Below are 12,364 nucleotides of genomic sequence, written 5' to 3'. Positions count from 1 at the left end.
GCTCGGTGGTCTCCTCTCTCGATGTCCTTAATTGGACGAATTAATGTTATTAAGATGTCTATCCCACCCAAGGTTTTATATATTTTCCAAGCTGTTCCCTTTGTTCCTAAAATTTATTTTGATTCCCTTGACTCAATTATTTCCTTATATATTTGGAAAAATAGGTGTCCTCATCTTAAAGTTTTCCTTCAAAACCTTAAAGGAAAGTGGTTTGGCTTTACTTAATTTTAGATTTTATTATTGGGCAGCTGATATTAGATGTATAATTTTTTTGGATTCATTACAAGGACAGAATGGATGCTTCAAATTGGATGTAATAATATATTAAGTATCAAATACATAATACCCCAGGTCCCCCTCCCACCCCCCTACAGTTCCAAGAAAAAAAAGAAAGTACATAGTTAAGTGTTAGAATAGAAGAAAAGAAAGGAATTAAAAATAAGAATGAAGATGGACTGCTGAAAGTGTTAAAACCCATCTGGTCTAAAATTCATATCTATTTCATCATTAATGGGGTTCCACGCAAGTCTTAAAGGCTAAGAAGAACATTTAGAAATTTTAAAAAATTAAAATTTAATCCTGTAGATACAGGCGCCAAATTTGTAAAATTATATCATATATTTTCCTCTCACAAGAGGTGATTATTCTATTTGCCAAAGTAACACACAGTTTAAATGGCTGACAAATGGGATAAAATATTTAGGAGTTTGTACAGATAATAAATTGCAAAATTAATATAAATCGAATTATTTTCCATTACTTATAAAAAGTTGGAGGATTTAAATAGATGGATAATATTACCTATAACATTTTATAGGAAGTTAATTGTATAAAAATGAATATATTTCCCAGAATACAGTATCTTTTTCAATCATTGCTTATATTAATACCTCAAAATTCTTTCAAGTATTAAATTAATATATTAGAAAATTTTTATGAGAAAAGTAAAATGTCCAGAGTCTCTAGAAAAATTAATGTGGAAATATGAATTGGGAGGTTTGTAGCTCCATAACTTCAAAAATTACTATAGAGCAGCCAAATTAAATTTCTTACCTCTTTCTTTGAAGAAGAGGGAAAAATCTGCTTGGGTAAAAATAGAATTGGATAAAATCGGAGAGAGAAAAGCAGAAGATTTTGTATATCAATGACATGTGAAATTAATGACTGCTGAAAGAGAAACTCCTCTATTGAAACATTTGATTAAAATTTTGCATAATACAAATACAGAAATTGGAATAAAGAGTAATTTATCTCTTAAAACTACTTACATCTTCAAACTTAACTCTATCTTAAAATCCCACTATGTGCAAATGTAAATGTATGTGTATTAAAATCCAAAACCATTGCACTTTAAGTTTGTTTCTGGAAAAAGTCACTTTTAAAAGTCTACTTTCAAATATCTTGTTGACTTCAGGATCCTTTTAAAATGCAGTTCAGAAGTGATTATGAAGCACATTTAAATATTATATTTTCATATCTCTTTAAACTCACAAGTCTTGATCAGAGCTGTCTTTCAGAGAGATTCTTCAAACAGGAGTGACCATCTGGGCACAAATGAAAGTGGTCTTATTTAAAAGCCATTAATATTTTATCTCTTGTCAATAGGATAATACAAGTCCTGTCTCTCCAGGATGTCAATATTCAGGTCTTTGTCTTCTGTCTTCAGTTTTCTTCCACAATGAGACTGCACTCTTTATTTCCCTTTTGAAATCCACTTTTTTTGTGTTCCCCATTTTATTAGGAATAACACAAAGGCAGCTTTTACCCCCTCTGCAGGAAATATTGCTGCTTTCAATCCTGTCTGAACAGGAGGGTGAGTTTCCTTAAATTATTCCCTTTGTCTTGGATTTCAATAATATATTTCTGGCACATCTCATGTCACATGGTATGTAACATCATTTCTGTCTTTGAAGTTCATAATGTCTTCTTTGCTCAGGTGTTTAAAGCACCTTTTTTATGTCTGCCCACATGGACACAAAATGGCTGTGCGCTTCCACAGGTGCTTCTGAGATAACACCTAATGTTTTCAGTTTCTTAAGAACCATAATAAATCCTTTCATCTCTTCTCCTTGCAATGCTCTTTGGCTTTCAAACTGGCTTCTGTGGATAATGGTGATTAAATTGTGAATGTATTAGTTGATGCTGAAGCCAGCTAACAGCTGCAAAGAATCATCTGTGTCTGTAGGATATAAATGAGCCCTGTTCACCCAAAACTAACTTTTAACTAAATAAATATCACACACACACATACAAATGAAATATAGTTTTAACATTAGACTAAACATTAATCATTGCACTTTTGTGCTTTTTGGATCAACTAAGACAAATGATTTGAATTTAACTATGTCTCAATCCCATGTAGTCTTTTATCCCTCCCTTATTGCTAGACGTTCAATATTGATGAGGTGGAAAGATGTTGTCCCTTCTTCATATACACAATGGCTATCTGATTATATGGCATGCCTAACTTTCGGGAAAAAAATCATAGATAAATTTTCTAAGTTTATGGGGTCTTTTTTAATTAATTTCTTAATTTAAAAGATCACTTTTTTGTGAGTTTGTGGTTTCTCTTAATGGTAGTGAAATTGTATGTACTTACCAGATAACTCCAGAAGGGTAGGGAGTAGAATTTGTAGAATAGTATAATTACTTTTTAAATCTTTTTCAATTAGTCATGTGTTACAACTGTTTAAGTGTTTAGTACTTTTTTCCCCTCTCTCTTTGACTGTTATGATATTGAGTTTATATTTAATAGTTTTATTTATCTCAATGTTTTTTTCTGTATATTTTTCATACATTACCCTTGATTGTGGCTTCAATTTATGTACTGTTTCTGTAAAATCCAATAAAAACTATTGAAAAAGAAGAAAAATGTGTTTAGGTATGGCTATATCATTTAATTGATTGGAAAATTCATAATAAAATAATCTTAAATTGCTTAATGATTTATGGGTATCCAGAAAATCTGCCTTTCATATTGCTGCAAGACTTACTGTACTAAATAAAGAGATGCCAGGGTGTAGATTTGTTCAAGGGATTACAGATCAGCCATGCAAGCTATTTTGGAATGAATCATCTCTGCATCACTTTACTTGCAGAAGCAGGTTTAATACATTTCTCCGCTTATAAAACCCCATTTATTTAATACCTTAAGGTCGGAATAACTTGGTGAAATTTGAGGGCAAGTTGCATACTGGGGTTGATTTGGAGGTAGAGAACTGTAAAAGGCTTGATGGATTTGATACTATAGAAAATATGACAATGAGCTAAAGAAATATATGTTCACAGTTGGATACGAACACATGTTGGAAGAAATAGTTTTTAAAACAGGATCCCTGCATCTTTGATTCCTCACATTCAGAGTCCACATTTGTATCAGATGTTTTTCTTTTGTTGTTTTGCCATTCTTCCAACTGGTCCCCAACCATTCAATGGCACAGTTAGCATAGTGGTTAGCACAACACTATTACAGCGCCAGCGACTGGGGTTCAAATCCGACACTGTCTGTAACTGGTTTGGATTTTTTCTGTTACTCCAGTTTCCGGTCGGTTAATTGGGTGTAATTGGACGGCATGAGCTCGTAGGCCAAAAGGGCCCGTTACTCTGTGCTGTATGTCTAAAATTGTTTACATTATTTAAATCTACTCCTTTGGATCTTGACTCTACTGCCCTGAGATCACACAGACTTAAGTAGTGACCTGTCATGGACACACAACATCTCCACTTGTTAAGAAGGTGTAACAGCAACTGAACTTCATGAGAAAACTGAGGCAGGCAAGGCTACCGGTCACCACCCTGTCAACTTTCATCAGGAGCCCTATCGAGAGTGACCTGGCTGGCCAGCTGCATTACAGTGTGGTAGAGTTGCTGTAGAGCATTGGATTGGAGGTCACAGGACTAGAAGAGCGACAGGGAGGACATGATCTACCAGGATCGTTGTCTGAAGAGGGCTCGGAAAATGATTGAGGATCCCCATTACCCTGCATGCACCATGTTCTAACTACTCCCATCGGAAAAGAGATGCAGGAGCATCAGAGCCAGAACCACAAAGCTAAGAAGCACTTCCTCCCACAAGCAGCAAAACTGTTGAGCCTGACGAACTGCTGATACAAACCCTTCATGACTACTATTTATTTAACAATATTAATTTATTTTTATATAGGCATGCATGTACTGTACTGCATAGATATTGCTTGTCTATGTGTGTGATATATATTTGCATGTTTTGCACCAATGATTAGAGAACACAGTTTTGTTGTGTTGTACTTATACAGTTAGATGATAATAAACTTGAACTGATTTATTTGAAGAGCTTTTTTTTATTGAATCTGTTGTTTAATACAGGAAGAAAATAATATACTTTCTGCATCATGCAGGAATTGTAAATAGTGAAGATTTATTTCAAGAAAAGCATTTTCAGGTTTGGTTGAGTTTATTTTTTATATACTAACATATATACTATATTTTGTTGAAGTTCAGTTTTAAGAATGGAATCTACAAATGAACATCAAACATGAGCTATATAATCTCTTGTAGCGGCAGCTACACTGCTACTGAAAGAACACACAACCAGACGGGTTGAGCTTAGTGAGCAGCAAAACTGGTTTATTGCTGGCTGCCGGGCTGGACTTCTATTCCCCAGTCCGGACCTGGCTGAGAACCGTGCTGGGGGGGCGCCGATGTCACTCGGGCATCACGTGGTCCCCCAGTGTGGGCTTCTGAGCCCGGTGCTGAGAAAAAGGGGAAACCCCCGTTGGCGCCATTTTGGCTGGCTGTCCCGCCGCGTGGATTACAAGTGGGGCCGGTTCACCTGCCTAGTGGCATGGCGCCACACAGGCCCCCCCCCCAGAACCGGTGCCAATGTCCATTTTAGCTGGGCAGCCTCACTTCTTGGGCTGGTTCGGTGGGGTCAAGATGAGCTGGCTTCAGCCTGTCCACAGTAAACTGCTCCTGCCTGCTGCCGATGTCCAGCTTGAATGTAGACCCTGAACGCTGGACAATCCTGTATGACCCCTCGTAAGGTCTCTGCAGAGGTGCTGTGGGTGGGCCCCGCCAAATAAAAATGTACTCTGCAGAGTGCAACTCGCTGGGGTCGTAAGATGGCAGTGTGCCGTGTCTGGGTGGCGGTGGGGCTGCTAAGGAGTCCAAGTGGGCCCAGAGGTGGGGAGGTAGCTTGTTCGGCGACCGCTGGGGGTTGTGAGGCACATTGATGAACTCACCAGGCAGTGCCAGCGGTGCGCTGTAGACCAGCTCAGCTGATGACGCCTGCAGATCCTCCTTGGGCGTGGAGAGGATGCCCAGGAGCACCCAAGGCTGTCCGTCCACCCATTCTGGACCGGTGAGTTGGGCCATAAGTGCTGACTTAAGGTGGCGGTGCATACGGTCGACCAGCCCATTGGCCTGCGGGTGATAGGCTGTGGTGCAGTGTGACTCTTTACCCAACCTGTTGGCGAGCTGTGCCCAGAGCGCAGAGGTGAACTGGGCTCCCCGATCACTGGTTAGGTGATTTGGAACACCGAACCGGGCGACCCAACCATGCAACAGTGCTCGGGAGCAGGAGTCCGTGGAGGTGTCTGGCATCGGGATCGCCTTGGGCCAACGAGTGGTGCAGTCTACCACCGTGAACAAGTAACGGTTGCCCCGGGAAACTGGTAATGGCCCGACTATGTCCACGTGAATGTGGTTGAACCGTTCCCGGATGTGCTCGAACTCTTGCATGGGTGCCCTGGTGTGCCTGTGCACCTTGGACATCTGGCCATGGGAGCATGTTCTGGCCTAGCCCGTGATCTGCTTACGCAGCCCATGCCTGACGATCCACTCTGCCACTATACGGACCGTGGACCTGATGGACGGGTGCGAAAGGTCGTGGATGTGATGGAAGACTTGCCTGCGTCACTGCTGGGGAACCACTGACCCTGGGGTGCCCATGGAGATATTACACAGGATGATGCCTTTGCCACTAGGAGTCGGGAGGTCTCGGAACCCCAGGACTGTGATGGCAGTCCTGAAGGCTTGCATCTCCTCGTCGGACTTCTGGTCCTGAGCAAGCTGGTCAAAGTCGAGGCCAGGTGTCAGCGCACATATGGCTAGTCGTAAGAGTGCATCGGGGACCACCTTGTCCTTTCCTGCCTTCCCGAATGTCGGTGGTAAACTCCGACATGAAGGAGAGGTGACGCTGCTGGCGGGCCGACCAAGAATCCTTTGGCATCGCGAGCGCCTGAGTGAGGGGTTTATGGTAAAAGTCCTCCCCTCCAAGAAATAGCGGAAATCCCGCACCGCCAGGTACATGGCCAGTAACTTACGGTAGAAGGTGCTATACTTACGTTACGGTGAGCGGAGAAGCCGGCTGAAGAATGCCAGCGGCTTCCATTGTCTATTCACCTGCTGCTCCAGGACAGCGCCAATCGCTGTGGCAGAGGTATCGACGGAGAGTGCCATATGAAGGTCGGTGTACGGGTGGGCGAGCATGGTAGCCTTCGCGAGGGCGTCCTTGGTGGCCTCGAATTCACTGTAGGCCTCAGTGTCCAGGTGAGCGTTTTGTGCTTGGCTGTGATGAGGGCGAACTCCTGTGATACCACCGAACTCCTGCAGCCCCTTGAGGTTGTCCGGGTGTGGGAACTCTATAGCGGCGACCTCCGTAGTGGTGGGCCTGGCTCCTTCGGCCATGATGGTATGGCCCGGAACTGCATGGACTCTTTCCTGAACTGGCACTTGGCTGGGTTGATGGTGAGGCCCAAATCAGCCAGCCGGGAGAAGAGGGTGCGCAGGTGGTCCTTGTGTTGTGCCTGATCCCTGCTGACAACGAGGATGTCGTCCAAGTAAATGAAGACGAAATCCAGGTCCCTGCCCACTGAGTCAATGAGGCGCTGGAAGGTTTGAGATGTGTTCTTTAGCTCGAACGGCATGCGAAGGAATTTGAACAAGCCAAAGGGGGTGATGATGGCCGTCTTGGGTATGTCCTCAGGGTGCACCGGGATTTGGTGATACCCATGTACCAGGTCAACCTTGGAGAAAACCCTTGCACTATGCAGGTTAGCCATAAAGGCCTGGATGTGAGGGATGGGGCAACGGTCAGGAAACGACGCCTCGCTGAGCCGTCGATAGTCTCCGCAGGGGCGTCATCCGCCGGAGGCTTTTGGGGCCAGTTGGAGTGGCGAGGCCCATGGGCTCTCGGAGCGCCAAATGACCCTCAGCTCCAGCAGATTTGAAAACCCTTCACCACCTGGAGCTTGTCAGGCGGGAGCCAGCGTGCCTTGGCGTGAACCGGTGAACCCTGGGTGGGGATGTGGTGGAACACGCCGTGGCGCGGTAAGGCAGCGGAGAACTGTGGCCTGAGGAGAGCCGGGAACACGTTCAAGATTTGCTGGAACTCGTCTCTGGGCGTGCTGATCGTGGCCATCTGTGGCTGCTCTGTGCAGGAGGTGTCGAGGAGAAAGGCCTGGAAAGTTTGGGCATCTACCAGGTGCCTACCTCGAATGTCCTCCAGGAGGCAGTGGGCAAGGAGGGTCGGTACCCAGGGTGGCGGTTGGAAGTGACGAGACGGTGAACTTCTACAAGAACTTTCGCTGGCCGATCATATGTCCGGATCTCGGTTACGTTGGCCGCACGGAGGGGAGGTCCTCTATTTCGGTTCCTGGACTCGGTGGCTGTGGCCGGGATGACGCTGATCTGGGTCCCAGAGTCGACGAGGAAGTGCCGGCGCTGACTGAGTCCCGCAGTTAGAGGAGGCTGTGTCCTTGGTCAGCCATCGCAGCCATTAACAGTGGCTGGCCTGCTCGTTTCCCTGGAACGAGCAGGGCTGACGACACTTCCGAGCCTTGGCTGCCCAGTGCTAGTGGTAGAAGCAGAGGCCTGGAGCAGATCCCATGCCCCTGGTTATGCTCTTGATGGCCCCTGCAGTGGCCGGGTGTTCTACCGCAGCGCTAGGGGGAGGCTTGGTGTGGTCATGCCCGTGCCTCATAACCTGCTGGACTACAGAGGCCTCCGGAAATTGCTCGAGCCATAGCTCTTGGGCCTTCTGAGCGACTTTTCTCGGGTCGGAAAAGCTCTCTTGGGCCAGTAACGGCCAGATGTCATTGGGCAGATGGTTGAAGAAAATTCACTCGAAGAGTAGGCAGTTGGTGTGATCACCCATGAGCGCGAGCATCTCGTCCATCAGCTCCACCGGGGACCTGTCCCCCAAGGCGTCAAGGTGCAGCATCCGAGCGGTACGCTGATGCCTGGATAGTCCGAGGGATTCGGTGAGCACACGCTTGATGGTCCCGTATTTGTCTTCGGCGTGCGGGTGCTGAACGAGGTGCAGCACACATTTGGCGGTGGCCCGGTCCAGGGCGGCGACCACATGGTAGCATTTGGTAGTGTCGGACGAAATCTGGCGGAGGTGAAACTGAGCCTCCGCGTGGCTGAACCAGGTCTCCAGCTCCTGAACCCAGAAGTCAGGCAGCTTGACGGCTGTAGCACTGATCCCAGGTTCACTCATGTTGGTTCAAAGTCGTTTGAACCAGTCGGGGTCACCAATTGTAGCGGCTGCTACACTGCTACTGAAAGAACACACAACCAGATGGGTTGAGCTTTGTGAGCAGAAAAACTGGTTTATTGCTGGCTGCTGGTCTGGACTTGTACTCCCATCCTGGACCTGGCTGAGAACCGCGCTGGGGGGCGCCGACGTCACTCGGACGTCACGTTGTCCCCCATTGCGAGCTTCTGAGCCCGGTGCTGAGAAGGGGAAACCCCCCGACGGCGCCATTTTGGCCTGCTGTCCCGCCGCATGGATTACAAGCAGGGCTGATTCGCCTGCCTAGGGGCATGCCACCACACTCTCACATTTGTTTACTTGTAGATTCCATTCTTAAAATCAGACTTTAACAATATTAGATCTGACAGTGTTTATATGAATTGATTTATTAAATCATCTCTGAAATAATAATGCTGAATTCTATATAACAACTTGTAACAGCCTGTACTGAACATTTTAATTTTGAAACAAATAAACCAGCTTTCTTGTAAAATGCTGATGTTCAACATTTTGGTGAAAACTTTTGATGGTATGTTTATGGTACTTCTAATTTTTATTTGCCTTGTAAAACACGGTTAAATGGAGTATTATTGCTTATGAAAGATGAGTTCCCTCCAATCAAGCATTCCTTTCTATACATGTTGAAGCCTTCAATCAATCCTTTATTTGAACTCAAGTGATTTCATTATTAATTTCAATTGTGCTGGATTTTCGATGCAATTTATCATATTGGAAGTTGTATGCTATGCTTCGAATTATTTCAATCATTACAATGCTGCCTAAATATTTCCAGTAATGGTGAAGCTTAACATTTCATTGAGCAGGAATTTTACTGTCAGATCACCTAAATGAATTCATTTAGTAGCAATGGAAATTCAGTTAGTAGCAAGAGATTGTGATGTAATATTTGTTGATGTATTTGGAGCAGGTACACACATTTTAAAACAGATCATATTTGAAATACTGAAGAATTCATATTCAGTAATTTTACAGAAACTGGAGAATGTTATGAAAGTAGGTGCTAATTGAAATGATGTCATGAAATGAATGGACTGCAGGCAGGTTGTCTGTGTTGAACATTTTTACAAGACTTCTGACCTTTCTGCAAAGTGCTCACTCCTGGGTTCTTGTTTACCTAAATACAACAGATGGGAGGAGAAGACTTAACTCCTATTGTTTGCTGGAGAAGGAGGGAGGTTTTGCAAGTGCGAGAGAGAGAGAAGGACATGTGGTTGACAGTTGGAATCTCAGATGGAGAAAGTCACACCTGAAACAAGCAGGAGAAGCTTGTTGGAACTGAAACAAAAACTCCAGAGTGGGGGATGGCTGGAAGTGCTTCTGTTTGATGTTTCTCTTGGAATAAGAGAAACAGAAAGGAACTCTGTGATAGCCTGAAAGAAAGAGGTTATCATCTGGAGAACCCTGATGGGGCAAGTTTCATCAGCAAGACATTGAGGTGACTAATAGTGGTACCTCAGTTGTGGAAATCCTGGAACAACAAATCTCTCTGCAGACCCTACAAGAACCTTCCTGAGCGGTAAACATTTACCTTTTGAGCAACAAAGCCAGTGAACTTTATACATGTTAAATTTTGTGCACCTGCAACCAGTGAACTTGGAAGAAGAAGTGAGATTGAACTGTGAACCAAAGAACTTTTCTTAAATTTACACACACATTACATACACATGTGCTTAGAATTAGAAGGGGGTTAAGTTGAGTTAGTTAAGTTAATAAAGATAAGTTAAAGTTTGAAGGTAATTAAAAACAACTTTTGTTTAAGTAACTACTTGTCTTGGTGAATCTGTATTGCTGCTGGGTTTTGGAGTCCTTTGGGCTCGTAATAAGTACTTCAGGCTATTGTTGTGGAAGTTGCTCTGAAGCGATCTTCAAATTAATCAGACTAGAGATTTGTGGACTTTAAGTTTGGGAACATTGTGGTGTAAATGATGTGCAAGGTATAATTGTTTAAAGCAGATATAAGGGGGAAGGGGTTGTGTGGAGGAGAGGATGAATGATGGTCCTGCCTGGTAATGTTTATTATTTTGACAGTTTCAGAGCACATTACAACATTAGAAAAATACAGTAAAATTATGTGAGATGTATCCTGTTTGTGTTTGCATTTGCATAGAATTCTCTCTTTGCAGACAGTAATACTTTATTTCCTTTCTTATAATTGGGAAATCAGACTTGTACATAGAGGTTCAGTTATGGACTTTCCAGAATTGGAGCTAAACATCTGTACTTGTGTAGAGTACGCAATTGTCTTTCTACTCAAATTTACTCCACTGTACAAAAAGAAATCAAGCCTACAAAATATCACTGATTACTTTGAATCTGTCTCTATCTCTCCACAAAAATTGTAAATTCCATCCTATTTTTAAAAGAGTGTTGTTATTATTGTGGCCTGTAACCTCTAAGGTAGTTTAAGGAAAGAGTCATGACAAAATAGTTTATATGATTTCCACAAAGATCCTTAGCAAAGCTTTTGGGATAAATTTCCAGCCTTGTCCAGATTCTGAAGTGCACATAAGTTTGAATTTGTAATACATAATCATTCACTTTAACTAACTTACTGTGCTGAGCAACTTTAAGATTTATATAAAAAATGTTTTGTACTTTTCACTTGTGCCATAAATTCAAGTAATTTAGTTGCTCCATTTATCAAGCTTTTAAAAGCAGAATTTCTTTTCCAGCGTACTTGTGCAAGCCTGAAGATAACATTTACAACATTGACTTCACACGGTTTAAGATTCGAGATATGGAAACTGGGACTGTTTTATTTGAAATTGCTAAGCCACCATCTTCTGGTATGTAGTCCCTTGTGAGAGTGTTCATGCAATCTTTAAAGCTGGTTGATAGGTTTCTTAGATATAACCAAATATTTGAGTTTGAGGCTAGTTTTAGATAATTGTTCAAAAGCTACATACATTGTTTGCTGAATGTCTACTCATCTTTATATACATTGTCCTTGAACATTTAAAATATTGGTGAATTTTTAATATTCTAATTCACCAGAAGTATAAAATTGTACGAACGAGGAAAGGATGGATTGTTTGTTGTTCTTTGGAAGGGACATTTGAGTGTGCATTAAAAAAATTACTGCGGGACCAGATAAAATAAAGGAAAAGATGAGAAGAATCAGTTTTCATGCAGCGGGGTCAAAACCAGGAGCACAATTGTAAAATAATTGGTGGCATGTATATTGTGGAGAAAAAGGAACATTTCCTGGAGGATGGGACCAAGTGGAAGTTACTGCCTGAATGGGTGGTAATGCAGATACTGTCATCAATTTTTAAAGTGCATGGATGTGTATTTAAAGTGCTGAGATATGCAAGACTATGGGCTAATTTTTCTGGAGTAATTAGCCAGTGGTGCCCTTTCTCGACCTAAAAAGAGAAATGCTGTAAGTAATTCACTAAGTTAGCAACATCCATGGAAGAGCAAAAGAGTTCAAATTTCAGGTTGATGAAAGATAATCGACTTGAAACTTCAATGATGGGATTAGGCAGGAAAGTGAAATTGTGACCAGCCAGGAGATCCAACATGAACTGACCAGATCAGTGGGTCACACAGCATACATTAGCTCCTGTTTCTCATGCTTGAGAAGGTTTACAAAGATGAATTATATATCTTTCTAGGAGTAGTGTCACCATTAGAAAGTGAATGAAATTTAATTTGATTGTGGAGAGTTTTAAACGGAGGCCTGTAAGGTGAGTAATCTTGAGTTTTTTGGAAACGTCATGCTTAATTCGCTCCCAATGACTTGATCCCAACTAGGAATGGGGAAGCTTTCAGAAAAGCATTACAATTTGCTTCAAGTTTTTTAAAATTGAAGTGGGTGTCAGGAAT

At 42.9% G+C, this 12,364-nt stretch overlaps 1 protein-coding gene across 3 annotated transcripts in view; it reads left to right on the top strand.

Annotated features, from left to right (window-relative positions):
• Positions 1–12,364, top strand: part of unc119b (unc-119 lipid binding chaperone B) — a 57,303-nt gene that overhangs the window by 16,791 nt on the left and 28,148 nt on the right. For 2 of the 3 annotated variants that reach the window (XM_069932962.1, XM_069932961.1), the window contains exon 2: positions 11,209–11,322. In XM_069932962.1, coding sequence (XP_069789063.1) covers positions 11,209–11,322 — 114 coding nt within the window. Of the gene's footprint in view, positions 1–4,369; positions 4,421–11,208; positions 11,323–12,364 lie in introns of those variants that run through there. The other variant, XM_069932963.1, reaches the window with a different exon arrangement.

This window comes from Narcine bancroftii, chromosome 4 (assembly GCF_036971445.1).
Source record: "Narcine bancroftii isolate sNarBan1 chromosome 4, sNarBan1.hap1, whole genome shotgun sequence".
In the NCBI taxonomy this organism is placed as follows: domain Eukaryota; kingdom Metazoa; phylum Chordata; class Chondrichthyes; order Torpediniformes; family Narcinidae; genus Narcine; species Narcine bancroftii.
This window is presented reverse-complemented; position numbering and strand designations above follow the sequence as displayed.